The 25,577-nt window shown below is 50.2% G+C and overlaps 3 protein-coding genes across 4 annotated transcripts; 2 read left to right on the top strand and 1 right to left on the bottom strand.

Moving 5' to 3' along the window:
- The first annotated feature begins 142 nt into the window (after positions 1-142).
- DCDC2B (doublecortin domain containing 2B) lies at positions 143-5,234 on the top strand. The gene is made up of 9 exons (XM_066269792.1): positions 143-393; positions 1,669-1,720; positions 2,433-2,509; positions 2,734-2,865; positions 3,177-3,323; positions 3,427-3,466; positions 4,120-4,255; positions 4,661-4,764; positions 5,031-5,234. The coding sequence occupies exons 1-9, from the start codon at positions 143-145 to the stop codon at positions 5,124-5,126; spliced, it is 1,035 nt and encodes a 344-aa protein (XP_066125889.1). The 3' UTR covers positions 5,127-5,234.
- A 212-nt stretch (positions 5,235-5,446) lies between these two features.
- On the bottom strand, positions 5,447-11,654 carry TMEM234 (transmembrane protein 234). 2 transcript variants are annotated; one of them, XM_066269797.1, is made up of 5 exons: positions 11,604-11,654; positions 11,153-11,304; positions 10,297-10,363; positions 6,362-6,454; positions 5,447-6,186 (listed from the first exon to the last, which is right to left on the bottom strand). In XM_066269797.1, exons 1-5 carry the CDS (start codon positions 11,617-11,619, stop codon positions 6,092-6,094), a joined length of 423 nt encoding a protein of 140 aa, XP_066125894.1. In that variant the 5' UTR covers positions 11,620-11,654; the 3' UTR covers positions 5,447-6,091. The 2 variants fall into 2 exon arrangements, with proteins under 2 accessions (XP_066125894.1, XP_066125895.1); XM_066269798.1 differs by having other exon boundaries at positions 5,447-5,844.
- On the top strand, positions 11,521-25,535 carry EIF3I (eukaryotic translation initiation factor 3 subunit I). The gene is given in 12 exon segments (XM_066269791.1): positions 11,521-11,710; positions 11,713-11,741; positions 11,836-11,928; positions 14,212-14,299; positions 14,584-14,649; positions 16,243-16,392; positions 16,475-16,602; positions 22,878-22,988; positions 23,106-23,195; positions 23,484-23,557; positions 25,109-25,201; positions 25,358-25,535. Coding segments are annotated over 12 exon segments (1,179 nt in total). The 5' UTR covers positions 11,521-11,535; the 3' UTR covers positions 25,440-25,535.
- The last annotated feature ends 42 nt before the right edge of the window (positions 25,536-25,577 follow it).

The raw sequence follows: 25,577 nt of genomic DNA, 5'->3' as shown, positions 1-25,577 counted from the left end.
GGGCAGATTGAATGAGACTGAATGAAGATTGCTCTCCCTGCATTCCTGAGGGAGGGGGGAGGCTTCCACCCCTGATTGGCACTGTTCCCACGTCTGTCTTAGTTGCCTGACAACAGCTCTGCGTCTCTATCTGAGAATAGCTATGGCAGCCAAGAGGGTAGTAGTGTACCGGAATGGGGACCCTTTCTGCCCAGGACGCCAGCTGGTGGTCACTCAACGCCGCTTCCCCACCCTGGAAGCCTTCCTCAATGAGGTAACGTCAGCTTTGCAGGCCTCACTGGCTGTGCGTGCCCTATACACGCCTTGCCATGGCCACCCTGTCACTGACCTAGCCGACCTGCGGAACAGAGGGCAGTATGTGGCAGCTGGCTTTGAACGATTCTGCAAGCGCAAGTGAGTGGGCTGGGGCTGGTCAAAGAGCCCAGGGAGGGGGGTAATAGCAATAACACATGTCTAGTACTTACTGTGTATGTGCAGGCACTTCATACATTATCTTGGAGTGGAGCAACCCTATGAAGGGGGTGGTCTTGTCCCCACTCTTTAGAAGGGAAAATCAAGACAATAAAGTAACAAGTAAATAATGGAGCCACAGTTCAAGTTGAAGTTGACACGTTGATGCCCGTCACAGCCAGGAGCAACCTGTGGGAAGGAAAGCATTCTCCTGCAGCCTGAGCCCATTTTCCCAGAGACTCTTCCTGACTGGATCCTCTCCTACCACCAAACACTAAATTCGCCCATCACTCCACCTACATGTCAGGGACTTGTGCTCTGCGGTAGGCTGGGCTCGTCCCCCTTTGCAGGGTAGGGCTGTGCCTACCGAGTGGGGAGAAGAATGTGGGTATCTGAGCTTCCAACTCTCAGCTGAGGTTACTTCCTGTAATGTCAGGAACAAGGGGCTGGGCGCTAGACAGACTTAGAGTCTGCACTTTGTCACTTACTTCTGTGTTACTTTAGGTGAGTCACTTAACTTTGAGTATAATACAAAATGAGATAAAACCACCTACCTCACGAATGAGAAGATTTCTGAGATATAGTAGGATCCTTAATAAACTATATAGTTTCTTTCGACATTTAATCTTATAGTTTGGGCCTGACCTGTGGTGGCGCAGTGGATAAAGCATCGACCTGGAAATGCTGAGGTCACCGGTCCGAAACCCTGGGCTTGCCTGGTCAAGGCACATGATGCTTCCTGCCCCCCCCCCTTTTTTTTCTCTCTCTCTCTCCCCCTCCTGCTTTCTGAAATAATGAATAAATAAGTCTTTAAAAAAAAATCTTAGCCTGACCTGTGGCGGCGCAGTGGATAAAGCGTCGACCTGGAAATGCTGAGGTCGCAGGTTCGAAACCCTGGGCTTGCCTGGTCAAGGCACATATGGGAGTTGATGCTTCCTGCTCCTTCCCCCTTCTCTCTCTCTCTGTCTCTCTCTCCTCTCTCTCCCTCTGTCTCTCTCTCCTCTCTAAAAATAAATAAATAAAATTAAAAAAAAATCTTAGGGTTTGTGAGCTTGACTTAGGACACTGAGGCAGGTTCAAGTGCCAGCACCTGTTTCTGGACTGAGGTGACAGATTGTTTCAATGGATGGGAAGGGATGGCTGGTAAGCTAGGCCTCAGCCCCAAACTGGCAGCTACCAGGCTCCCCAAGATGACCTGTGACCCATCTGTCCTTTCAGCTATTTGCCCCCTGGACAGAAGGATCTAGGTGGGAAAAGCAGCAGACTACCAGTAAGTCTTTCCACCCCTCCTGAGATTGCCCTCAATTGGTTCTGGGGAGCCAGAGGCCCTGGAAAGGGCAGGATCTGCCAGTCCCATGGGAGTGGTTTCCACACCAACTCTGGCACAGCTGCTGTGCTTCCTGCATGTAAGATTTCAATACACTGTCCCTTGCTCCTTTCCCAGCCTTTCACTTGATCTCTAGGCTGGGGTTCCCAAAGGAAAGGGGAACCTATAAAACACAAGAGACAGAGGTGGTTAGAATGTGACTTAAGGAGTTAGAAGCACCCTTTGGCCCTGGCCTGTTGGCCAGTGAATAGAGCGTCGGACCAGCATGTAGATGTCCCAGGTTCGATCCCTGGTCAGGGAACATATGAGAAGTGACCATCTGCTTCTTTTCCCCTTTTTCTCTCTCTTCCCCCCCTGCAGCCAGTGGCTCGATTGGTTTGAGGTGTTGGCCCTGGGTGCTGAGGATAGCTCAGTTATTTGAGCATTTGCCCCAGATGGGTTGCTGGGTGGATCCAGGTTGGGGTGCATGCGAGAGTCTATCTCCCATCCTCTCAAAAAAATTTTTTTAAAAAGCATGCTTTGGTGAAGGTATGACCAGTCCCATCCCTCCTTGACCCCTCCCCTGCCCCAGTCTGGTTCCTTTCCCTCGCCCACCCACCTTGGACTAACCCACCCCTAATCAAAGGCCTCACCTCTCACCTGACTTGGGTTTCAGGGTTGTCCTGTGACTCAGCACCCAGGTGATGAGCCCCTTGGACGGAGGCTACCTGCAGGTTCCTCCTGCTACATCCAGTAAGTGCTGGTGTCTTGTTTCAGTGACACCAAGAAAATGTGAGTGGGTTTGTTCCGAGCACAACTGGTCCCTGGTGGGAATATAAAAAACCCAACATGCTTGATGGATGAAAATGGACCAGCGCACTGGTTCTCGGAACATCTCTCCCCTGTTCCACCTTCCTTCCTTTCACACATACAAGTTCTGGGGCCCCTTCCCTTTACCAGGTTGCTCTTTGTCCCAGTGTGTTCAGGAATGGGGACCTGTTAAGTCCCCCGTTTGGCCTGAAGCTGTCCCAGGCTGCCAGCGAGGACTGGGAAACGGTGTTGAAGCTCCTGACTGAGAGGGCCAAGTTACAGAGCGGGGCTGTGCGCAAGTGAGTACGGGCGCTGTGAAAGCCCAAGAGTCTCCAGACCGAGCCTCCTTACTGGCTCCGGCTGTCCTTGAGGATGAAAAGGCAAAAGGAAAGCACGTTCCCCCAAATAGGATTTCCTTCTGTGCCACAGGGAGCGGTTCTCAGCCCACTCCTTGGAGCCAGGGCGGAGCCTAAGTGACTGGCCCTGGTGCTCCAAGGGCCAGCGGCCGGAGGGTACCTCAGAATAGCTGTACCCACCTCCTCGGAGTCTGCCAAATATGAAGAGGCATCTTGTCCACTAGTCCTAACTCGCTCACCTCTCTCTCTCCCAGACTCTGCACTCTGAACGGGCTCCCACTGTCGGCAAGAGAGGCTCTGGTGAGTGGCCATTACTATGTGGCTGTTGGAGAAGAGGAGTTCAAGGCTCTCCCTTATCTGGAGCTGCTGGTACCTAGCCCCTCACTGCCCAGAGGCTGCTGGTATGTACATGTGAGCTGGGAGGGGGAACTGGTTAGAACAAAGGAACCCACCCTAACTCCTGTCCTCTTCTACCTACTACAAGCTTTTTCTTTTTCATTGCAGGTATTCCCGAGACCCAAAGCCTAGGCCGCACAAGCAGGGGGTAGGTGATGTGAGAGCCAAAGTGGGTAGGGGGACGGAAGGACAGTGACTGCCTCACTCCTCCTCCAGCGCAGGCTCTGCCCTCTCCTCTCTGCATCCTCTCAAGCATCTTGTGGAAGACAGAGCATTCCCATTTTCCAGAGGAAAGACTGACATTCAAAGGAGTGAAGTTATTTGTTCAGGGTGACATTACTGAGTGGTAGGGACTAGACCAGAACCTGGTCTGAAAGTCAGCTCATCCAGGCTCTGTATCTTCAGGACTCTGACTTCCTGGGCCTAATGTCCTCTTGCCAGGTTCTCTGCTGGGAAAGAAGTGGCATATCTGGCAGAGCAGAGTCCAGAGGAGCTTATTGCCCCCCATCTCACCCCAGGCCTGAGCTCTCCCATGAGGTGAGCCAGAGCGCATTGGATGGGAGTAGGGAGACACGGCCTGGCTTCCCTGGGCTTCTTGAGTACCAAGTGCCAGCTGCTCTGTCCCCAGATAAGGCAGCCTGATGGGAAGAGGGAGCAGGGCAGGAGGATGCAGGCTCTGAAGATGGACAGCATCTCCTCTCAAAGCTCCCACAGGCACCACAAGCATGCAAGCCTGGACTGGGAGTAGAGAAGTTAAACAGAGCCAGTGCCCATAGCCCAAGCTCAGTGTCCCCTCTACAGGCCCATGGCCACAGGGCACGGGTAACCCAGCCTTCTCCAAAGGAACCAAGCCAAACTGAGCCATCTGCTTTCTACGCCAGAACCCAGCAGGCTACTGAGCCAAGAAGCATGCTCCCCACTCTCTCATTTCTATCAGGTGAGGGGACCCAAGGACCCAGGCCCCTCTCAGCCACCTTCTCACTGGGACTGTGGGTGATCCCTGCTGTTGTGGGGATGGTCCATGGGGGCAGAATGCCCAGATACAGAGCGGGCCCTGACCTCAGTAGAGCTGTCTCCTATGTGCATATCCAGCCCCTTGATTCCTTACAGGGACTTGGCATATGAAAAGAAGCACATGGAAACTCAAATGAGACTTCAGGGGTGGGATTTGGAAGGGATGGAGATGGGGGCCCAAGGCCTACTTCTAAACTACCCGGCCATCCTCAGAGGTGACGAGGAATGTAGAGCAAGGCTCAGGGGAGAGGAAGGGGCTGTAGAGGCCAAAGGAAAGAATGCTGAGGGCTCCTCAGCCTGGGCCTCAGTCCATGTTGGCCCCCATCAGGAGTCAAGGGAGTGTACACGGCTCCCCACCCACGGAAGGAGATAGAAGGAGCCCAGGAAGTGGCAGATGATGAAGACACCTGGACAGAGGAACCCTTGGATCAGGTGGGCAGGGGCTGAAAGCAGTATGTTAGGACAGGGGTTCTGAACTGGACAGAAACTGTCAGCCCTGGGTCCCAGAAAATAGTTCTTCCCCATGACTGTGAGCAGATCTCCTAATATCTCAGAGCCCCACTTCCTACCTTATTGAGAGGGCAGATCATAATTTCTAAAGTCCCTTCCTATCCTGGGATTGGGAAACTTGGCTGAGAGTGAAGGCTGGACATGGGATGCTAATGGCTCCACTCTCTATGACCTGCCTCCTCCTCCAGGTGGCAGCACAGATAGTGGAAGAGGTCCTGTCCCTGGAAAAGCAGCCGGAGGCCGAGGTAGCTGTGACAACCTCAGCCCCTGCTGCACCATCTTGAGAGCCAGCAGCTCCAGCCAGGAACTGGGACTCCCTCTGCACCTACATTTTATCCTCAGCCCCCAGCTGCCTCTTCTAGAGGAACCAGTGCCTCCCCTGGGCTCGCAGGGTACGCTTCAGACCCCTCAGACCCTCCAGTCTTCTGCTCCTAAACCCACAGCCCAGTATTTCTTTTCCTCTGAGCAGAGCAGCCCTAACCACAGAAGCCATTTCCTTATGGAGTTCTCTGGCCAGAGAAAAAAGTAACCAACTGAGCTTGGGGTAGAGATCACAAACTTGGGCATGGGCTTGTCACAATAAAAGAATACTTGCTAACCTCCATCGGTTTACTACAGATTTATTACAGGCTATACTCACCAGGCATTGCACCAATGCTGGAGTTAGGCAGTGCTGGGGCTCACAGCTGTCTTTCTGTGAGAGGGGCAGACAGTTGAGGATTTCCACCCATCTCAAGGGTGGGACACGCATGGCTAACAAGCAGCTCGTCACCCATACATCTGCCATTTTGATGCCCCTTCCGTCCCTCAGTGCCCCCCACAGTCAGCCAAAGCTTTGAGTTTTGGAGGCCTCACATTTGCATTTCTAGCTCAGAGACTGGAGCTGGCCCTCTCCAGACAGCTGGGGTTCTGCAGTCCATTGACGCTGCTGCTGGGATAGTCCAGATCAGGCCACAATGACAGTGGCTGGGCTGGGGGCCTGACGTGACAGCAGGAGGAGCGCTGCTGGGCAGAAAGGTGGCTGAAGCTGAGTGAGAAGTCTCTTGCACTACATCCCAGCCGTTGAACAGTTCTTGAAAGTTACAAAACCCTTTTACTCTTGTCTCTTCTTGTGACCACAAGGTAGCCATTATTCCCATAAACGATGGGAGGCAGAGGCTCAGAAGGAGCAGTGTTAGGTCCATCTGCTCACTGTCTGCACCTCATGGCCTCCTGGGGACAGCAGAGCTAGAGGGTGGCACTGGCCCACTCAAAGGGTAGAAGGTTGTCCCTGGGTCTTGCTCACTGAGCTTGTGATGCAGAGTGTAATTCCTGCCATGGTGAGCACCATGCCTGCAAATGTTCCTGGGATAATGGGTAGAAAGCCAGGGTCTCTAAGCCCAGCCATGCCAGTAGGAGCTGGCACAGGGCTGGGGGAAGGTCCTCTCCCACCCACCCATGGGAGATGGCTCTGGGAGAACTAAAGCAGGAGTGTCGAGGCCCAAGTAGCTGCTCCCCACGCCTACAGTGGCTGACTTACGTTTTCCACCAATGTCTTCTCCAAGGACCTTCCCGACAATCAGTGTGAAGATAATGGACAGAGAATTACTAATGGGCACAGCTAGGGTCAGATCTGAGTGACCAGATAGAAAAAGAATCAGAGATGCAAAAAAATAACTTTCTAAGCACAAAACACTTTCATTTCATCATCAAGACACTTTTTAAATAAAAAGGTATTGTGTGATCCCATTTTCTAGATGAAGTCACAGTAAAGCTCAGGATTCAAACCCAGGTTTCCTGACTCCAAACTCAGTGCTCCCTCAGGATTCCAGCATGAAGACCTGAACTACAAGGTCTGGGACCACCCTGGTTTGCTGATAAGGACAGATCTTCGCACTCAAAGAGAGCTCCTGGGATCTCAAGAACATCTGGGCAGACAGGCACCCAAAGCCCAAAGGATGCAGTGGAATCACTGCACTAATACCAGACACAGCCACCACTTACTTTGCACACATTATGTGCTAGGCGCTTGTGTACGTATCTCCTTTAAACCTTCACAACAACACTGTGAGAAGAGCACTATCATCATGTTGCATAGATAAAGGAAACAAAGGCTCAAAGAAGTCACATAAATAGAGGCAAATTGAGGATTTAAACCAAGGTCTGTCAGACTCTAAAGCTGTGCCCTTACTGATCTAATGGATATGAACAAACCAAAACAGCAAGTGAAGCACATTTTGTTTCTGTTTCCATAAGGCTTGGGCCTAAGGGTTAAAGGAGAAGAAACAATATCAGAGGTAGGAGGCCAGGCTTCTGTTCAGGGCAGGCCTCACAGGGTTGGACCCTAAATAGAGGTCACCATAGCCCAGGATCTGTTCCTTGGGTTTGAAGATCCAAGGGACTGACTCTCAGTAAATGAACTTGGAAAAGAATAATGCAGTAAACAGCATTGTTAATTCAAACTGTATTACACTTAAATTTTGTAGACTTAAAATTTGCTAAGAGGGTTGATTTCATGTTAAGTGTTCTTACTACACACCTACCAAAACAAAACAAAAAATGGATAAATTGGAAGCGGAGTTACTTGTTTACAACAAGACTGGCTGAGGACTCCTGAGCACGTTCTTGCCCAGCATTGCCAGGCCTCACCTGCTTCAGGCAGAGGAGGAAAAAAAAAATTTTTTTTTTTTCCCTGAAGCTGGAAACGGGGAGAGACAGTCAGACAGACTCCCGCATGCGCCCGACCTGGATCCACCCGGCACGCCCACCAGGGGCGACGCTCTGCCCACCAGGGGGCGATGCTCTGCCCCTGGGGGGGGGGTTGCTCTGCCACGACCAGAGCCACTCTAGCACCTGGGGCAGAGGCCAAGGAGCCATCCCCAGCGCCCGGGCCATCTTTGCTCCAATGGAGCCTTGGCTACGGGAGGGGAAGAGAGAGACAGAGAGGAAGGAGGGGGGGGGGGTGGAGAAGCAAATGGGCGCTTCTCCTATGTGCCCTGGCCGGGAATCGAACCTGGTTCCCCCACATGCCAGGCCGACGCTCTACCACTGAGCCAACCGGCCAGGGCCAAAAAATTATTTTTTATTTTGCAAGAGAGACAGATAGAGACAGAGAGAGAAACAGGAAGGGAGAGATGAGAAGCATCAACTGGTAATGGCATCACTTTAGTTGTTCATTGCTTCTCATATGTGCCTTGACCAGGGAGCTTAAGCCCAGCTGGTGACTGCTTGTTCAAGCCAGTGACCTTGGGTTCAAACCAGTGACCCTGGACTTTAGGCCAGCGACTTCTGGGCTCAAGCCAGTGACTGTGGGATCAATCGATGATCCTAAGATCAAGCTGGCGACCTCACAACTTGAGCTGGTGAGCCAGTGCTTAAGCTGGCAACCTCCAGGTTTCAAACCTGGGACTTCAGTGTCCCAGGTCGATGCTCTATCCACTGCACCACCACCAGTCAGGCTCTTTTTTTTTAAGAATCAAACAAGTTTTAAAAAATGTATTTAGTGATTTGGGGGGGGGAGAAACATCAATTTGTTGTTCCACTTATTTAGGCATTCATTGGTTGATTCCTGTTTGTGCCCTGACCAGGGATCAAACCTGCAACCATGGCGTATCAGGACAACGCTCCAACCAACTGAGTTACCAGGCCAGGGCAGGAAAGATCAGTCTTGTTCCTCATCCCGTCAAGGCCCCACCATAGCTGGCATTACTCATCCAAAAAACTGACACAGTTCCTACCGACAGAGAGCTGTTTCTTTAAGCTTACACAACTTCCAGTGAATGCCATGTTTGCTAAAGACTGGTCTGCAATAGTAGATGGGGGAGGGAAGCGACATGGTCGATGGAAGAGCAAGGGCATTGGAGTGAGGTAGACATCAGTTTCCCTATGTAATCTTGGTTAAATAAAACTGTCTTTTTTTTTTTTCTGACAGAGAGAGTGACAGACAGACACAGACAGGAAGGGTGAGATATGTGCCTTGACGGGGGGGGGGGGGGGGGGGGGCTACAGCAGAGCGAATGGCCACTTGCTCAAGCCAGTGACCTTGGGCTCAAGCCAGCAACCATAGGGTCATGTCTATGATTCCACATTCAAGCCAGCAACCCTGCACTCAAGCTGGTGAGCCTGCATTCAAGCCGATGAGCCCATGCTCAAGCCAGAGACCTTGGGGTTTAGAACCTGGATCCTCTGTGTCCCAGTCTGACGCTCTATCCACTGCGTCACCATCTGGTCAGGCAAATTGTCTCTTTTAAAAAAAAATGTTATTTATTGATTGATTTTTAGAGAGAGAGGGACAAGGAGAGAGAGGGAGAGAGAGGGAGAGGGAGGAAGAAAGAGAGCGAGGGAGAGGGAAGAAGAAAGAGGAGAGAGAGAAACATCATTTGTTGTTCCACTTTTTTTTTTTTTTTTTTAATTATTCTGAAGTTGGAAACAGGGAGGCAGTCAGACAGACTCCCGCATGCGCCCAACCGGGATCCAGCCAGCATGCCCACCAGGGGGCGATGCTCTGCCCATCCGGGGTGTTGCTATGTTGCAACCAGAGCCATTCTAGCACCTGAGGCAGAGGCCATGGAGCCATCCTCAGCGCCTGGGGCGAACTTTGCTCCAATGGAGCCTTGGCTGTGGGAGGGGAAGAGAGAGACAGAGAGGAAGGAGAGGGGGAGGGGTGGAGAAGCAGATGGGCGCTTCTCCTGTGTGCCCTGGCCGGGAATCGAACCCGGGACTCCTGCACGCCAGGCCGACACTCTACCACTGAGCCAACCGGCCAGGGCCTTTGTTGTTCCATTTATTTATGTATTCATTCGTTGATTCTTGTATGTCTCCTGACCAGAAATCGAACCTGCAACCTTGACGTATCAGGATGACACTCTAATCAACTGGGCTACCCGGCCAGGGCTCAAATTTTCTTTCAAATGAAGCAGTATAAGAAGCCCAAAATGTAAAACAGATGAAAGTACAGTGACTCTAGCTGAAGCTGATGTGGCAGGTCTGGAGGTTAGCCTATGCCCTCACCCTGCCATTGTTTCTGAAGTGTTCCGCAAAGCGATCTGGGGCCCATACTCCCCTCAAGCCCCTAGGGGGCCTGGGTGAGACTCCACAGGAGGTGAAACAACAACAGGGGGACTTCTCATAGCAAAGTTCAAAAACATAAACTTTAGGTAATATATGGTTTCAAATCCTTCTACACTGACATGCTATATAGGACTTAAGACAGATGAAAGAAGTTACAAAATGAACCTTCCTTTTTTCCTCTGCTGCTGCACAAAACTTCCAGGCTTCAAACCAACCCTAGTACCTGGCAGTATACTCATAACCAGCCACTGTGCCCGTATAGCTCAGAGAAGAGTGTGCAAAGACAGCAACAGGGACAGTGGGCTCTCCTTCACTCATGGAAACAAGGTGCTGCAGGCACCCCTCCCACAGTGATTCAGAAATGCCCTCCGCCACTAAGCATACAGTTCTAAGCCAGAAACCCACCTGTTGATGCCAAGGTGAGGTAGTAGAGAAGGGAGCCACACTGGTTGAGGGAAAAGGGTATCAGGTACTGGAAAGAAGAAATCTGCAGTCAGTGTGATTGCTTGACTGTGCAGCACTGCCTTCTTTGAGCCTCTAAATATGCCTTTCCTTGGAGGGAGGAATAGCTATAAGGACCCAGGGAGCACTAAGCCCTCTGAAAAGGATTCTTCCCAGGCAGAGGGAAACTTACTGACTGAACTCTATGCCTTTGTCCTGAATGCCCTCTCCCTCAGCCCTTCTAGTTCCCATCCTCCCCATCCTGCAAGTCCCTGAATGCCAATGTCACTCCCTCCAAGGAGCCACTCCAAGTCCCCTAGCTCCAGCTTCCCTCCCCTGAGCTTACACAGCACTTTATCTGTATCTCTCATCGCCCTCAGCCCTGAGAGGCGGTTGTGCCTGTCTTGTCTTTCCCACAGACCTAGATTGGCAGCATTGGGGTCAGAAGTCATTCTCCAAGTCCTTTCTTATCTTCCCTCCCCAGGGACAATCTGAACCCCAAGCCCTCACTCTGGAGAGGTCTGTGGAGTCATCGTAATAAAATATTAAATAGCAGCCATAGCTTGAACAGTAATTATGTACTAGGCCCAATGCTAAGTGCTTTATGGGCTTCACTTCATTTCATCTTCACAACTGCCATGTAAAGTGGTTACCATTATTATTCCCATCTTACAAATAATAAGACTTAGGCTCAAGGAAGACAAATGACTCATCCAAGAGCTTCTAGTCAGTGGTGGGGTGCAAAATCTGACCCAGACTGTTTTGACTCCAGAGACCAGATTCTTAGCAGCTATCCCAAAGAGGTCATTCAGAGACGCACCTCAATGTTCAGGAAGAGGGTCTTCATCTCCTGCAGCAACTGCCAGACCCAGGTCCGCTCATGAACCTGCTGCAGGCGGGAGGAAGCCCGTTTCAGCAGCGGCTGGGTACCACCCCACAGAGCGGCCACGAGCACCAGAGCCAGCGCCTGCCCTGGATGAAGATGCGAGTGACCCTCTCCCCGCTACCAAACAGCCGCTCCCCATGCCCCACCAGCCTCCGGCTTCCCATCCCCAGCTACCACCCCTACAGCCCTCCTTCGCTCTCCGATGTCCCGGGTGCGACTGGCGGGTATGACAGACACCGGAAGACCGGGAAGATGGATCCAGAAACCCGGGGTTTGGTAGCAGAGGTCTGATTTAGGTAATGGAGTGGGAGTAGGAAATGAACTCTAGGGTAAGGAGCTCGGGTGGGTATGAGAAGCCCACGGAGGGGACTGCCTGCCTACAAACCGAGGGACGCCGCCATGGGAACGCCTCTCCCTTCCACTTCCGGGCACGAAGGGGCGGAGACCCACAATCCGGAAGTGGCCCCAAAGCCTTTTCCGGCCCTACTCACGTTGCTTCTTTCCTGGCGTCTGCGCAGGGATGGTGAGTTCCACTGAGTTGGAGGTGTTGCTGTCGGGGTCCGGGGCCGAGACGAGGGCCTATTCCAGGCGCTGACACTCCCGTCCTGTCCCCACAGAAGCCGATCCTGCTTCAGGGCCATGAGCGGTCCATTACGCAGATTAAGTACAACCGCGAGGGAGACCTCCTCTTCACGGTGGCCAAGGACCCTGTGAGCGACGCCGGGAGGGCGGGCCTGCGGGACTTTCCGGAGGGCGTCCGGGAGGGAGCGAGTTCATTTTGCCAGGGAGATGGGTGGGCAGGCTGGTTTTGTCGCTAGCAGGGACCCAAAGAGCGCCCTATTCTAAGAAGTGGGGAATGACCAATCCGGGGGTAGGTGGGCGAGAACATTCTACCGGGAAAGGTTGAAAAGAACCCAATTGTTGGTAGAAGAGAGTAGCTGGGAAGAATGAATGCAGATGACCATTGTGGAACGGGGACAGGACGGGGGTCAGTTCGTTCAGGGCACCTGGAGAAGACCATTCTGGGGAAGAACAGAACTGTTCTACCAGGAAAGGAAAACAGGCCATTTCTAGAGGGGAAAGCCGATCCTTGGGCAGCGAGAGAGGCACACAGAGGACTTAATGAAGGTGTCCTTGGTCTTATTTTAGTCAGTCCTGGGGCCCAGCCTGCCACTCACTGAATGCAAACAGTCCCTCACACTACTGCCTTTTGAGGTACCTCCCGACTAACAGTAGGGCTCTGAAGCCAAACACACCTGATTTGAATCCTGACTCCTGCATCCACCAGCAATGTGACTTTGAACATGTCATTTAACTTTTCTAACTTTGTTTCCCTTTTTATAAAATATGGATGCTAGTAGTACCTTCCTCATGAGGTTGCCTTTAGGATTAAATGAGGTAAAGAGCATGGCACAGTCTGGCCTGTGGTGATGCAGTGGATAAAATGTCCTGGAATGCTGAGGTTGCTGGTTGGAACCCCCTAGCCTGCCAGGCCAAGGCGAGAAGCAACTACTAATATGAGTTGATTTTGGAGGAGGAGAGAGAAAAAGGGGGAGAGGAGTGGGAAGCATCAACTATCAACTCTTGCCTGACCAGGCGGTGGCGCAGTGGATAAAGCATCGGACTGGGATGCCGAGGACCCAGGTTCGAGACCCTGAGGTTGCCAGCTTGAGCGTGGGCTCATCTGGTTTGAGCAAAAGCTCACCAGCTTGGGGCCCGAGCTGGGGGTTCCTCGGTCTGCTGAAGGCCCACGGTCAAGGCACATATGATAAAGCAATCAATGAACAACTAAGGGGTCGCAATGTGCAACGAAAAACTAATGATTGATGCTTCTCATCTCTCTGTTCCTGTCTGTCTGTCCCTCTCTATCCCTCTGACTCTTTCTCTGTCTCTGTAAAACAAACAAACAAACAAAAAACTATCAACTCTTAGCTGTTTCTTTTTTTTTTTTTTTACAGGGACAGAGAGAGAGTCAGAGAAAGGGATAGATAGCGACAGACAGACAGGAACAGAGAGATGAGAAGCATCAATCATCAGTTTTTCGTTGCAACACCTTAGTTGTTCATTGATTGCTTTCTCATATGTGCCTTGACCGCGGGCCTTCAGCAGACTGAGTAATCCCTTGCTCGAGCCAGCGACCTTGGGTCCAAGCTGGTGAGCCTTTTTTTTTTGCTCAAGCCAGATGAGCCCGTTCATGCTGGCGACCTCAGAGTCTCGAACCTGGGACCTCCGCATCCCAGTCCGACACTCTATCCACTGTGCCATCGCCTGGTCAGGCTCTTAGCTGCTTCTTGTATGTGCTATGACCAGGCAAGCCAGGGTTTTCCAACCTGTGACTTCAGCATTCCAGGTCGACACCCCATCCACTATGCCACCACAGGTCAGGCTGTAAAATCTTACCAAAAAAAAAAAAAAAAAAAAAAGCGTAGCACAGAACATGATGCGATGAGTGCCTCATTAATGATAGTCACTTATACTTTAAATTCCTTAGATATCATTTTGTTGAAATAGCCTCACAGGTATCCTTTGAAGAAAGTATTACTTTTCTGATGAGAAAACTGAAGTTCAGAGGAAAGAAGCCCTGTGTTTGAGAGAATACAGTGAGATAGTGGCAGAACAGGGATTGAAACCCGGCTTCCCTACTACCAACAGCTCCCACTTGGACAGAATACCAAAGCTCCTGTTTTTCTGGACTTGCATTCAGCTTGACCTTTTCTTTTCCTGGGGGTTTAGACATATGGGAGAGGGCTGGAACAGAGGCAAATAGAGAAGTTTTTGTCAGCCTCCTGACTCCCCTGCCACTTAACCTGCAGGAAGGGGAAGAATCCAAGAGTTGATCTTTTTGCCAGCAGTCTGCTATTTCCCAAGAGATGAGCAGGAAAGGGCAGACTCTGACCTGGCTAGAGGCTGCTGAGGGGTTTTGGGGCAAAATATGAAGCCATTGCTCAGCCTGGGTGTGTACCATCCTGTCACATTGTCTTTGACTTCTCCAGATTGTCAATGTGTGGTACTCTGTGAATGGTGAGAGGCTGGGCACCTACATGGGCCATACTGGAGCTGTGTGGTGTGTAGATGCTGACTGTATCCTTGCCTTTGCTTTGAGTTTATGTTCCTAGGAGAGGCCTGCAACAGAGAGGCTGTTGACTTGGAGCTGAGAATTTGGGGTGCTATTGTGGATCTAGAGAGTAATACCTACCTCCTACTCCCTGGACTGTTCACTGTGGGGAGAACAATTAGGACAAATTCCGTTTCTGGTTGAGGAGGTTAGAATGAGGTAAGAGGAAAAGGGGCTCTCTAGAGCTGAACAGGGAGGTGATTCAGTTGGGTTTGGTGAACTTGGTCATGTTTCTTAACACACTCTTCAGGGGACACTAAGCATGTCCTCACTGGCTCAGCTGACAACAGCTGTCGTCTCTGGGACTGTGAAACAGGTAAGCCTGGTTCATTCACTTTTTTTTGGTCATTCACTTTAACAAACAGTGAGGACCTATAGTATACTGTTTAGATTTTTTATTATTATTATTACTCATTTTTAGAGAGAGAGGAGAAAGAGAGAGAGAGATAGAAAGAGGGGAGGAGCAGGAAGGATCAGCTTCCACATGTGCCTTGACTAGGTGTTGGTCAAATAGCAAGCCCAGGGTTTTTTTTTGTTTTTTTTTTTGGTTTGTTTTTTGTATTTTTTCTGAAGTTGGAAACGGGGAGACAGTCAGACAGACTCCCGCATGTGCCCGACCGGGATCCACCCGGCATGCCCACCGGGGGCGATGCTCTGCCCATCTGGGGCGTTGCTCTGTTGCAACCAGAGGCCATTCTAGTGCCTGAGGGCGGAGGCCACAGCCATCCTCAGCGCCCGGGCCAACTTTGCTCCAATGGAGCCTTGGCTGCGGGAGGGGAAGAGAGAGACAGAGAGGAAGGAGAGGAGGAGGGGTGGCGAAGCAGATGGGCGCTTCTCCTGTGTGCCCTGGCCGGGAATTGAACCCGGGACTCCTGCACGCCAGGCCGACACTCTACCACTGAGCCATCTGGCCAGGGCTAAGCCCAGGGTTTTGAACTGGCGACCTCAGCATTCCAGGTTGACGCTGTATCCACTGCGCCACCACAGGTCAGGCCTATAGCATACTATTTAAAAAAACAGGTTCTGAGGAAATATGTATAAATCCAGAGATGGTTCCTAGTCTAGGAAGCAAGAGACAGATGAGAAAATAAAGAACAGAGACTGAAAAGGAGGCACTACAGTAAGATACAAGTCATGTTAGAGGACACATAGAGCACTGTGGAAGGCCAGAGGGGGCCTCTGGCTGCCGGGAATGGGATGGGAGCAGCCCAGGGAGATTTCCCAAGGTAAGTGTCATAGAGCAGGGCCAGAGAAAGAGGTCATTACTTTGGCACATGCAGGAATGAAAGCATGGCAAGTGTCATGTCCAAGTCATCTGATCCGGCAAGAGTTTCTGCTTCTTGGGGAATGAAATACATAGTGCAGCAGATGAGGCAGTTGCTGGGACCAGAACAGGCAGTACTAAGCTTAGAAGCTTGGCTTTGTTCTGTAAGATTGGCACACTGCGGAGGTCGCTGAGCAAGGAAGAGTAGTAGTCTGTGTTTAGTTTTAGCAAGCTTGCCTAGAGGTGGAGAGCACTGGAAGAACTGAGACTAAAGACGGGATCCTGATATGCTGCTCAGTTTAGTATCATAAATATTTACAGGGCATCCAATTCTATGCCAGGGCTGTGCTGGGCACTGGGGACATCCAGAGAGATCAGAGCAGGTCTTTGCTGTAGAGGAGCACATTCTAAGGAGACAGATGTCCTGCACTCCACTATGAGGGGTGCCACATTAGCAAGATGTCTGAAGAGAGACTGGGGAAGAAGTTCACAGACTTGAGCCAAAGCATAGCAGTGAGGAAGAGGAGGGTGGTGGGTTGGAACCACTAGAACAGGAAAAACAGTGAGATGTAATGATTGGCAGGTGTAGACTCTTCTCTACTATGGCAATGAGCAAGGAGTGGCCCAGACTTTGTCTGTCCCCAGGGAAGCAGCTGGCCCTACTCAAGACCAATTCAGCCGTCCGGACCTGTGGCTTTGACTTCGGGGGCAACATCATCATGTTCTCCACGGACAAGCAAATGGGCTACCAGTGCTTTGTGAGCTTCTTTGACCTGCGGGATCCGAGTCAGATTGGTAAGGGCTGGGCCTAGGGGTGGGGTTGAGGTGAAAGGTGTAACTCCAAAGCCAAGGCCCTGACATCTGCCGCCCCACACAGACAACAACGAGCCCTACATGAAGATCCCTTGCAATGACTCCAAGATCACCAGTGCTGTTTGGGGACCCCTAGGGGAATGCATCATTGCAGGCCATGAGAGTGGAGAGCTCAACCAGTATAGCGCCAAGGTAAGGGGCTTGGTGGGACCTGAGCTCACCACAATGATTTTCTACAAGGCAGGATTGTGCAGTGGTTAAGAGCGAGAGCTGGACTTAAATACAGACTTTACCACTTTCTAGCTGTGTGATGTTGGGTAAGTTACATAACTTTCTTGAGCCTGTTTATCTGCAAAATGTCTCAAGGATCTAATAATATTAGGTGTTTTTGTTTTGTTTTGTTTTTACAGAGACAGAGGGATAGACAGACAGGAACAGAGAGAGATGAGAAGCATCAATCATCAGTCTTTTGTTGTGGCACCTTAGTTGTTCATTGATTGCTTTCTCATATGTGTCTTTTTTTTTTCTTTACAGAGACAGAGTTAGAGAGAGGGATAGACAGGGACAGACAGGAACAGAGAGATGAGAAGCATCAATCATTAGTTTTTTGTTGCGCGTTGCAACACCTTAGTTGTTCATTGATTGCTTTCTCATATGTGCCTTGATGGGGGGCCTTCAGCAGACTGAGTAACCCCTTGCTCGAGCCAGCGACCTTGGGTCCAAGCTAGTGAGCTTTTGCTCAAACCAGATGAGCCTGCGCTCAAGCTGGCAACCTCGGAGTCTTTTTTTTTTTTTTTTTTTTTTTTTTAATATTTTTTTTAATTTAATTTAATTTTATTTTTTTACAGAGACAGAGTCAGAGTGAGGGATAGACAGACAGGAATGGAGAGATGAGAAGCATCAATCATTAGTTTTTTATTGCACATTGCAACACCTTAGTTATTCATTGCTTTCTCATATGTGCCTTGACCGTGGGCCTTCAGCAGACCGAGTAACCCCTTGCTGGAGCCAGGGACCTTGGGTCCAAGCTGGTGAATTTTTTTCTCAAACCAGATGAGCCCACGCTCAAGCTGGCGACCTCGGGGTCTCGAACCTGGGTCCTCCGCATCCCAGTCCGACGCTCTATCCACTGCGCCATCGCCTGGTCAGGCAACCTCGGAGTCTTGAACCTGGGTCCTCTGCATCCCAGTTCGATGCTCTATCCACTGCGCCACTGCCTGGTCAGGCAATATTAGGTGTTTGAAAAACCTGTCACAGAGTTCTCAGGCTCTGTTAATAATGATCACAATGGCCTGACCTGTGGTGGCGCAGTGGATAAAGCGTTGACCTGGAAATGCTGAGGTTGCCGGTTCGAAACCCTGGGCTTGCCTGGTCAAGGCACATATGGGAGTTGATGCTTCCAGCTCCTCCCCCCTTCTCTCTCTCTGTCTCTCTCCCTCTCCTGTCTAAAATGAATAAATAAAAAATAAATAAAATTAAAAAATTAAAAAAAAATAATGATCACAATGAATTCTTTTCCTGCTGTCACTGAGTTCCAGGGCCCTGCCCCAAGGGGAGACAGACTGGCAAAAGCTAGCACATGCAGGCAGGGAAATGATTATTGATGAGTCAGATTGTGAGTTGTGCCACCATAGATGTCTCAGTCAAGGTCAGAGTACCCTGTGTCACAGAGGAGGTGGCACGGACATTAAGCCATAGAGAAGAAATGGAGCTTCACACAGGAAGAGAAGTACGTTCTACTGGCAAAAGGAACAGGCACACATAGGCAGAGTTGAGGTAGTGTGTGGGTTCTTTTTTTTTTTTAATTACAGAGATGAGAAGCATCAATCATCAGTTTTTCGTTGCAACACCTTAGTTGTTCATTGATTGCTTTCTCATATGTGCCTTGACCGCAGGCCTTCAGCAGACCAAGTAACCCCTTGCTCCAGCAGCGACCTTGGGTCCAAGCTGGTGAGCTTTTGCTCAAACCAGATGAGTCCGTGCTCAAGCTGGTGACCTCAGGGTCTAGAACATGGGTCCTTCTGCATCCCTGTCCAATGCTCTATCCACTGCGCCACTGCCTAGTTAGGCAGTGTGGGGTTCTTTTTTTTTTTTTTTTTTTTTTTTTTTGTATTTCTCTGAAGTTGGAAGCGGGGAGGCAGCCAGACAGACTCTCGCATGCGCCCAACCGGGATCCACCCGGCACGCCCACCAGGGGCGATGCTTTTAGCCCATCTTCGGGCGTTGCTCTGCCGCAATCAGAACCATTCCAGCCCCCAAGACAGAGGCCACAGAGCCATCCTCAGCGCCCCGGCCAACGCTGCTCCAATGGAGCCTTGGCTGCGGGAGGGGAAGAGAGAGACAGAGAGGAAGGAGAGGGGGAGGGGTTGAGAAGCAGATGGGCGCTTCTCCTGTGTGCCCTGGCTGGGAATCGAACCCGGGACTCCCGCACGCCAGGCCGACGCTCTACCACTGAGCCAGCCGGCCAGGGCCAGTGTGTGGGTTCTTGAGACTTGTTTGGAGGTTCTAGCAGGGGAGCGCAGCTACTCGTATACCCTTGACTGAAGAATGGTCCTCTCCTCTAGGGGGTAAGGTCGTCCTCTTCGACCGAGCGCGCAGCTTCGGGAGGGACGCACATGGAGTGGTGAGGAAGGAAGGGGACACTCGCCTAGCCAGCCAGATCAGCCGAATCAACCCTGGCGATCAATGGGGTGACAGATGTCGCAGCCAGATCGCCCTCACATCCAGTGTGTGGGTTCTTTATGAAATAGTCTTGTATTATTGGAATGTGGCATTGGGAAGGTGGACAGGGACTAGATTTTTTGAGTGTCAGGAGTTAAGGAGTGATTTTCCTGTAGGCAAAAGGGAATCTTGAAATTATTGATGATCAGATCCTCTTTAGAAAGCTTTTGCAAGCTACAGTTTGGAGAACGGACCTGAACTAGGCAATGGAATAGCCATGGGGATATGGAGTACTTAATGCTCAAGAGATATTTAAGGCCTGACCTGTGGTGGCGCAGTGGATAAAGCGTCAACCTGGAGATGCTGGGGTCGCCGGTTCGAAACCCTGGGCTTGCCTGGTCAAGGCACATGTGGGAGTTGATGCTTCCAGCTCCTCCCCCCTGTCTCTGTCTCTGTCTTTCTCTCCCTCTCTCTCTCCTCTCTAAAATGAATAAATAAAATAAAAAATAAAAAAGACATTTAAGGGTGACTGATGAGGATGAAATGAGTATGGGGAAGAAAAGATAAAGTCTAGGCTGTCTGATATTTCTGATTCGGGTACTTGCATTCCTGAGGAATGTCAGAATATAATATCAATACAATAAAGGTTAGTCAGTCTCTCAGCAAGCACTGACCATGGCCCACTAGGCACCAGGTTTACCTGCAGGAAGGGAACAGGAACTGAAGTCAAAGGCATAAATGGCCTGACCAAGTTGTAGTGCAGTGGATAGAGCATCAGACTGGGACATGGAGGACCCAGGTTTGAAACCCCAAGGTCACCAGCTTGAGCCCAAGGTCACTAAGCAAGGAGTCACTCAGTCTGCTGTAGCCCCCTGGTCAAGGCACATATGAGAAAGAAATCAATGAATAACTAAGGTGCCACAATGAAGAATTGATGCTTCTCATCTCTCTTCTCTCTTCCTTCCTGTTTTGTCCCTATCTGTCCCTCTCCCTGTCACCAAAAAAAAAAACCACAAAAAAAAAACATAAATTATGCTTGGTGCTAGCAAATAGTGGTGCTGACCTGTGCCCCCACGTAGGCCAGCTGACAAAGCTGATGCGTGTTCCCAAAATATAGGAGCCAGATACATCCCTACCATATGAACAGATTGATGGAGGAGACAAAAATACATTCTTCCTTCAGAATAGGTAAAAATGGTAAAGGAAAAGGAAATATAGTTTTTCTTTTGTATTTTTCCGAAGTCAGAAGCTGGGAGGCAGTCAGACAGACTCCCACAAGCGCCCTGACCAGGATCCACCCGGCATGTCCACCAGGGGGTGATGCTCTGCCCCTCTGGGGTGCTGCTCCCTTGCTGCCAGAGCCATTCTAGCGCCTGAGGCAGAGGCCACAGAGCCATCCTCAGTGCCCAGGCCAACTTTGCTCCAATGGAGCCTTGGCTGCAAGAGGGGAAGAGAGAGACAGAGAGGAAGGAGAGGGTGAAGGGTGGAGAAGCAGATGGACGCTTCGCTTCTCCTGTGTGCCGACTGGGAATTGAACCCAGGACTTCCACACACCAGGCTGACGCTCTACCGCTGAGCCAACCAGCTAGGGCAGAAAGGAATGTTTTTTGAGACTATGTTTTGTGTGAGGCATGGTGCTCAAAGCCTTTCAGTCTAACAGACATTTACAGGACCTGGGCCAGGTACCTGCTACAACAAAGTCAAGCCACAATCCCAGTATCTTTTTTTTTTTTTTTTTTTTAATTTTTTTTACAGAGACAGAGAGTGAGTCAGAGAGAGGGATAGACAGGGACAGACAGACAGGAACGGAGAGAGATGAGAAGCATCAATCATTAGTTTTTCATTGCGCGTTGCAACACCTTAGTTGTTCATTGATTGCTTTCTCATATGTGCCTTGACCGCGGGCCTTCAGCAGACCAAGTAACCCCTTGCTGGAGCCAGCGACCTTGGGTCCAAGCTGGTGGGCTCTTGCTCAAACCAGATGAGCCCGCGCTAAGCTGGCAACCTTGGGGTTTCGAACCTGGGTCCTTGGCATCCCAGTCCGACGCTCTATCCACTGCGCCACTGCCTGGTCAGGCCAGTCCCAGTATCTTTATGGTGACCCTGGGTGGCTTTTCGCAATCTTGCTTTCTAGATAGAGAAATTGAGACACAGAGAGGTACTTTTAAGGACAGACTCAACTCTGCTCATGCTACACAGTCTAGCAATTTGTGGGAAAGGAAAGCACATGAAATAGCCCTTTGAGAAAATCTTAAGGAAAGGTAGGCATGCAGCAATCCTCGTGTGCGCCAGACCCTAGCGGAGAAGAGGGATAAGCTGGGGCTGTCTGCCTCGTACTGTATACACTGCTCACAAAAATTAGGGGATATTTTATAGCTGCATATTTTGAAATATCCCCTAATAATGTGTGTGTGTGTATAATATTTTTTATTTTTTCTGACAGAGACAGAGAGAGGGACAGATAGGGACACACAGGCAGGAAGGAGAGAGATGAGAAGCATCAGTTCTTCGTTGTGGCTCCTTAGTTGTCCATTGATTGATTTCTCATATGTTCCTTGACTGGGGGGCTACAGCAGACTGAGTGACCCCTTGCTCAAGCCAGCAACCTTGGGCTCAAGCTGGTGAGCCTTGCTCAAAGCCAATGAGCCCGCGCTCAAGCTGACGAGCTCAGGGTCTTGAACCTGAGTCCTCCGCATCCCAGTCCAGTGCTCTATCCACTGTGCCACTGCCTGGTCAGGCAGCAGTATATATAATCTCCCAAGACATACCACCTCTTTGAACCTTAGTGTCTTTTTTTTTAAGATTTTATTTATTGATTGGGGGGGGCAGGAAGCATCAACTCATAGTAGTTGCTTCTCGTATGTGGCTTAACCAGGCAAGCCCAGGGTTTCAAACCAGTGACCTCAGCATTCCACCTCTCCAGATGCTTTACCTAGTATATCACCACAGGTCAGGCGTTAGTGTCTTTCTTTTAAATTTTCCGTTAAAGTACCCTTCTTCATAGGATCATTGTGAGGATTAAATGAAGTGAGGTGTTGTTAAGTGCTTATTAGCAGAATGCTTGGCAATTAGTGGCTATACAATAAATATTTGTTGAAAAAAGGAATAAATAGCCCTGGCCAGTTGGCTCAGTGGTAGAGCGTTGGCCTGGCGTGCAGGAGTCCCGGGTTCGATTCCTGGCCAGGGCACACAGGAGAAGCACCCATCTGCTTCTCCACCCCTCCTCCTCTCCTTCCTCTCTGTCTCTCTCTTCCCCTGCCGCAGCCAAGGCTCCATTGGAGCAAAGTTGGCCCAGGTGCTGAGGATGGCTCTGTGGCCTCTGCCTCGGGTGCTAGAATGGCCCTGGTTGCAACAGAGCAACGCCCCAGATGGGCAGAAGATGGGCAGAGCATCGCCCCCTGGTGGGCATGCCGGGTGGATCCCAGTTGGGCGCATGCGGGAGTCTGTCTGATTGCCTCCCCGTTTCCAACTTCAGAAAAATACAAAAAAAAAAAGAAAAAAGGAATAAATAGAAACTATTTTAGCATTATAATGTGATGATTAATAGGTCCATAGGTTTGTCACCATAAGCATGTGTTTTCCTTGATGGACTAGCAGCATTTATGAAACTTGTGCACATGGGCCAAGTTAAGATGTAGGCTTGGGCTTGGGAGAGGGAGTAAGTGTTAATTCAGGGGATACTTAGGCGGTCCCAACCAAGACTTCCCGTTCCCTTGATGGAACAGGAAGCAGTGTTGAATCCTGGCTGAGTAATGGGGCTAGTGGGATTGGGGCTGCTCAGAGTCTCAGTCTCCTTCCTTCCCTAGTCTGGAGAGGTGTTGGTGAATGTTAAGGAGCACTCTCGGCAGATCAATGACATCCAGTTATCCAGGGACATGACCATGTTTGTCACTGCGTCCAAGGACAACACAGCCAAGGTGAGCCTGGGCAAGGGGTCGGGCAGGGCCGCTCCCATCCTCCTGCACAGCTCTCAGGCTGCCTGACTGCCTCCAAGAAGGCTCCTTTTTCAGATTCCCCCCGCCTTCTCTCTCCAGCTCTTTGACTCCACAACCCTTGAACATCAGAAGACTTTCCGGACAGAACGTCCTGTCAACTCAGCTGCCCTCTCTCCTAACTATGACCATGTAAGAGAATCCCCCTAGGCTCCCTACTAAAGCCTCAGAATGCTTCCGGGATCTAGATGTTTGTCTAGCAGTTAAGGAAGAACTCTGGGTGGAAATAATGTCAGGCAGAGAGGAGATACCCAGAGCATCAACAAGGCTGAACAATTGAGAAGCCCCAAGGAATGGGGTAGGGGGTGGCTAAAGTATCTCTTTGTCCCTGCCTTAGTCCCCTCCCGGTCTGGGGGTTGGGGGGAATGAAAATGGGCTTGCCTGTCCTTTGGCCTTGTCTAGAGTTCTTCTCCCCTTCAGGTGGTGCTGGGCGGTGGTCAGGAAGCCATGGATGTAACCACCACCTCCACCAGGATTGGCAAATTTGAGGCCAGGTAAAGGGGAAGGAGCTCTTCTATGCTGAAATCTCATGGAGTATCTTTCATAATGGACACAAACCATTTAAGGAGACTTCCCTATGTCATTAGTTGCCAGAAAGTACAGCCAGATTTTATGGCCCTCCTGTGACAAGTGTGTAATATACCAGTTTAGAGCATGAACTCTTTTTGTTTTGTTTTGTTTTTAAGGTTTTATTTATTGATTTTACAGAGAGGGGAGCAAGAAGTATGAACTCATAGTTGCTTCACTTTAGTTGTACATTGATTGCTTGTCATATGTGCCTTGACCAGGCAAGCCTAGGGTTTCAAACTAGCAACCTCAGTGTTCCAGGTTGATGCTTATCCACCGTGTCACCACAGGTCAGGCTAAGAGCATGAACTCTTGCCCTGGCCAGTGGCACTGTGAACAGAGCATTCTTCTGGAGCACTGAAGTTGCTGGTTTGAGCCTGGGGTCTCTGCTTGTGGTCTCAGGCTTGATCCCAGGGTTGCTGATCCCAAGGGCACTGGCTTGATCCCGAGCTCTCCAGTTCAAGACCTGGTCAGGGCACATACAAGAAGCAATCAGTGGTGCAACTAAGTGGAATGAGTTGATGCTTCTCCATCTCCCTCTGTCTTTTCCTCCTCTGTCTCTCTCTCAACGAAAAAGAGCCTGACCTGTGGATAAGGTCTTGACCTAGAATACTGAGGTCACTGGTCAAAACCCTGCACTTATCTGGTCAAGGCACATACAAGAAGCAACTACTGCCAAGTTGATGCTTCCTGCTCCTCCCAACCCCCTTCTCTCTCTCCTCTCTAAAGTCAATCAATTTTTTAAAATCTTATTTATTTATTTATTTATTTATTTATTTATTTTACAGAGACAGAGAGAGGGATAGATAGAGACAGACAGACGGGAACGGAGAGAGATGAGAAGCATCAATCATCAGTTTTTCGTTGCGATACCTTTGTTGTTCATTGATTGCTTTCTCATATGTGCCTTGACCGCGGGCCTTCAGCAGACCGAGTAACCCCTTGCTCGAGCCAGCAACCTTGGTTCCAAGCTGGTGAGCTTTGCTCAAACCAGATGAGCCCGTGCTCAAGCTGGCGTCCTCGGGGTCTCGAACCTGGGTCTTCCGCATCCCAGTCAGACGCTCTATCCACTGTGACACTGCCTGGTCAGGCAAAAAAAAATCTTAAAAAAAAGCATGAGCTCTCGGGCTTACTCTGATGCCTTAAACACATCATTGTTCTTCTGTTTCTAGTTATCTTTCGCTGTATAATGGGGACAGTGATAATATACTTAGCTCATAAAACTGTGCAGATTAAATAAATGAGTTAATACTTAAGCTCTTAGAACCCTGCCTGGCATGTAGTAAGGAAGTGTTAGCTATGTATACAGGCAGACATTTGGGCCTGATTGTCCCCTAACTTAATGTTGTTCACATTCATTTCCTTTTACCCCAGCTTCCCTACTTTATGGTTTGTACTGGGGAGTGGTACCTCCAAAGCATTTTGGAAGGAGATGGAGAGTAAATTAACTCTTCTCCTCACCACCCTTTTTTCTCAAGGTTCTTCCATTTGGCCTTTGAAGAAGAGTTTGGAAGAGTCAAGGGTCACTTCGGACCTATCAACAGTGTTGCCTTCCATCCTGATGGCAAGAGGTAGGGCCCAGTGAAGGGAGCTGAGCTCCACCCAGGTCTGGTCCCTGCCTCAGGGGCCCACCCCGTGCCTTCCCCATGCCTCTTCCCCAGGCCCTGCCTCCAGGCCTGCCTCCCCCAGAGCAGGCATCTGACTGGTCCGTGGCTATCTCTTTCCAGCTACAGCAGTGGCGGAGAAGATGGTTATGTCCGCATCCACTACTTCGACCCACAGTACTTTGAATTTGAATTTGAGGCTTAAGAAGCTGGATCTCCATACTGGCGAGGGAAAAGTTTCCAGACCCAGGCTCACATAAAGTTTTTGACTCTGAAAAATAATAAATTAGTTTGAAAATAATTGGTTCCTGGTCAGATATTTTGTGGGGTCTGTTTAATCATT

This window comes from Saccopteryx bilineata, chromosome 3 (assembly GCF_036850765.1).
Source record: "Saccopteryx bilineata isolate mSacBil1 chromosome 3, mSacBil1_pri_phased_curated, whole genome shotgun sequence".
NCBI classification, from domain to species: Eukaryota; Metazoa; Chordata; class Mammalia; order Chiroptera; family Emballonuridae; genus Saccopteryx; species Saccopteryx bilineata.
The sequence above is the reverse complement of the archived record's forward strand: the minus strand, read 5'-3'. Positions and strand labels throughout refer to the sequence as shown.

Coding starts and splice junctions, on each gene's coding strand:
- DCDC2B (XM_066269792.1), top strand. CDS start 143: ATGGCAGCCAAGAGGGTAGTAGTGTACCGGAATGGGGACCCTTTCTGC. Junction 2,866..3,176: donor CAGAGCGGGGCTGTGCGCAA/GTGAGTACGGGC, acceptor TCTCTCTCCCAG/ACTCTGCACTCTGAACGGGC. Junction 3,467..4,119: donor CTAGGCCGCACAAGCAGGGG/GTAGGTGATGTG, acceptor TCCCCTCTACAG/GCCCATGGCCACAGGGCACG.
- TMEM234 (XM_066269797.1), bottom strand. Junction 10,364..11,152: donor CCCTCTTCCTGAACATTGAG/GTGCGTCTCTGA, acceptor TCTTCTTTCCAG/TACCTGATACCCTTTTCCCT. Junction 6,187..6,361: donor AGAAGACATTGGTGGAAAAC/GTAAGTCAGCCA, acceptor CCATTATCCCAG/GAACATTTGCAGGCATGGTG.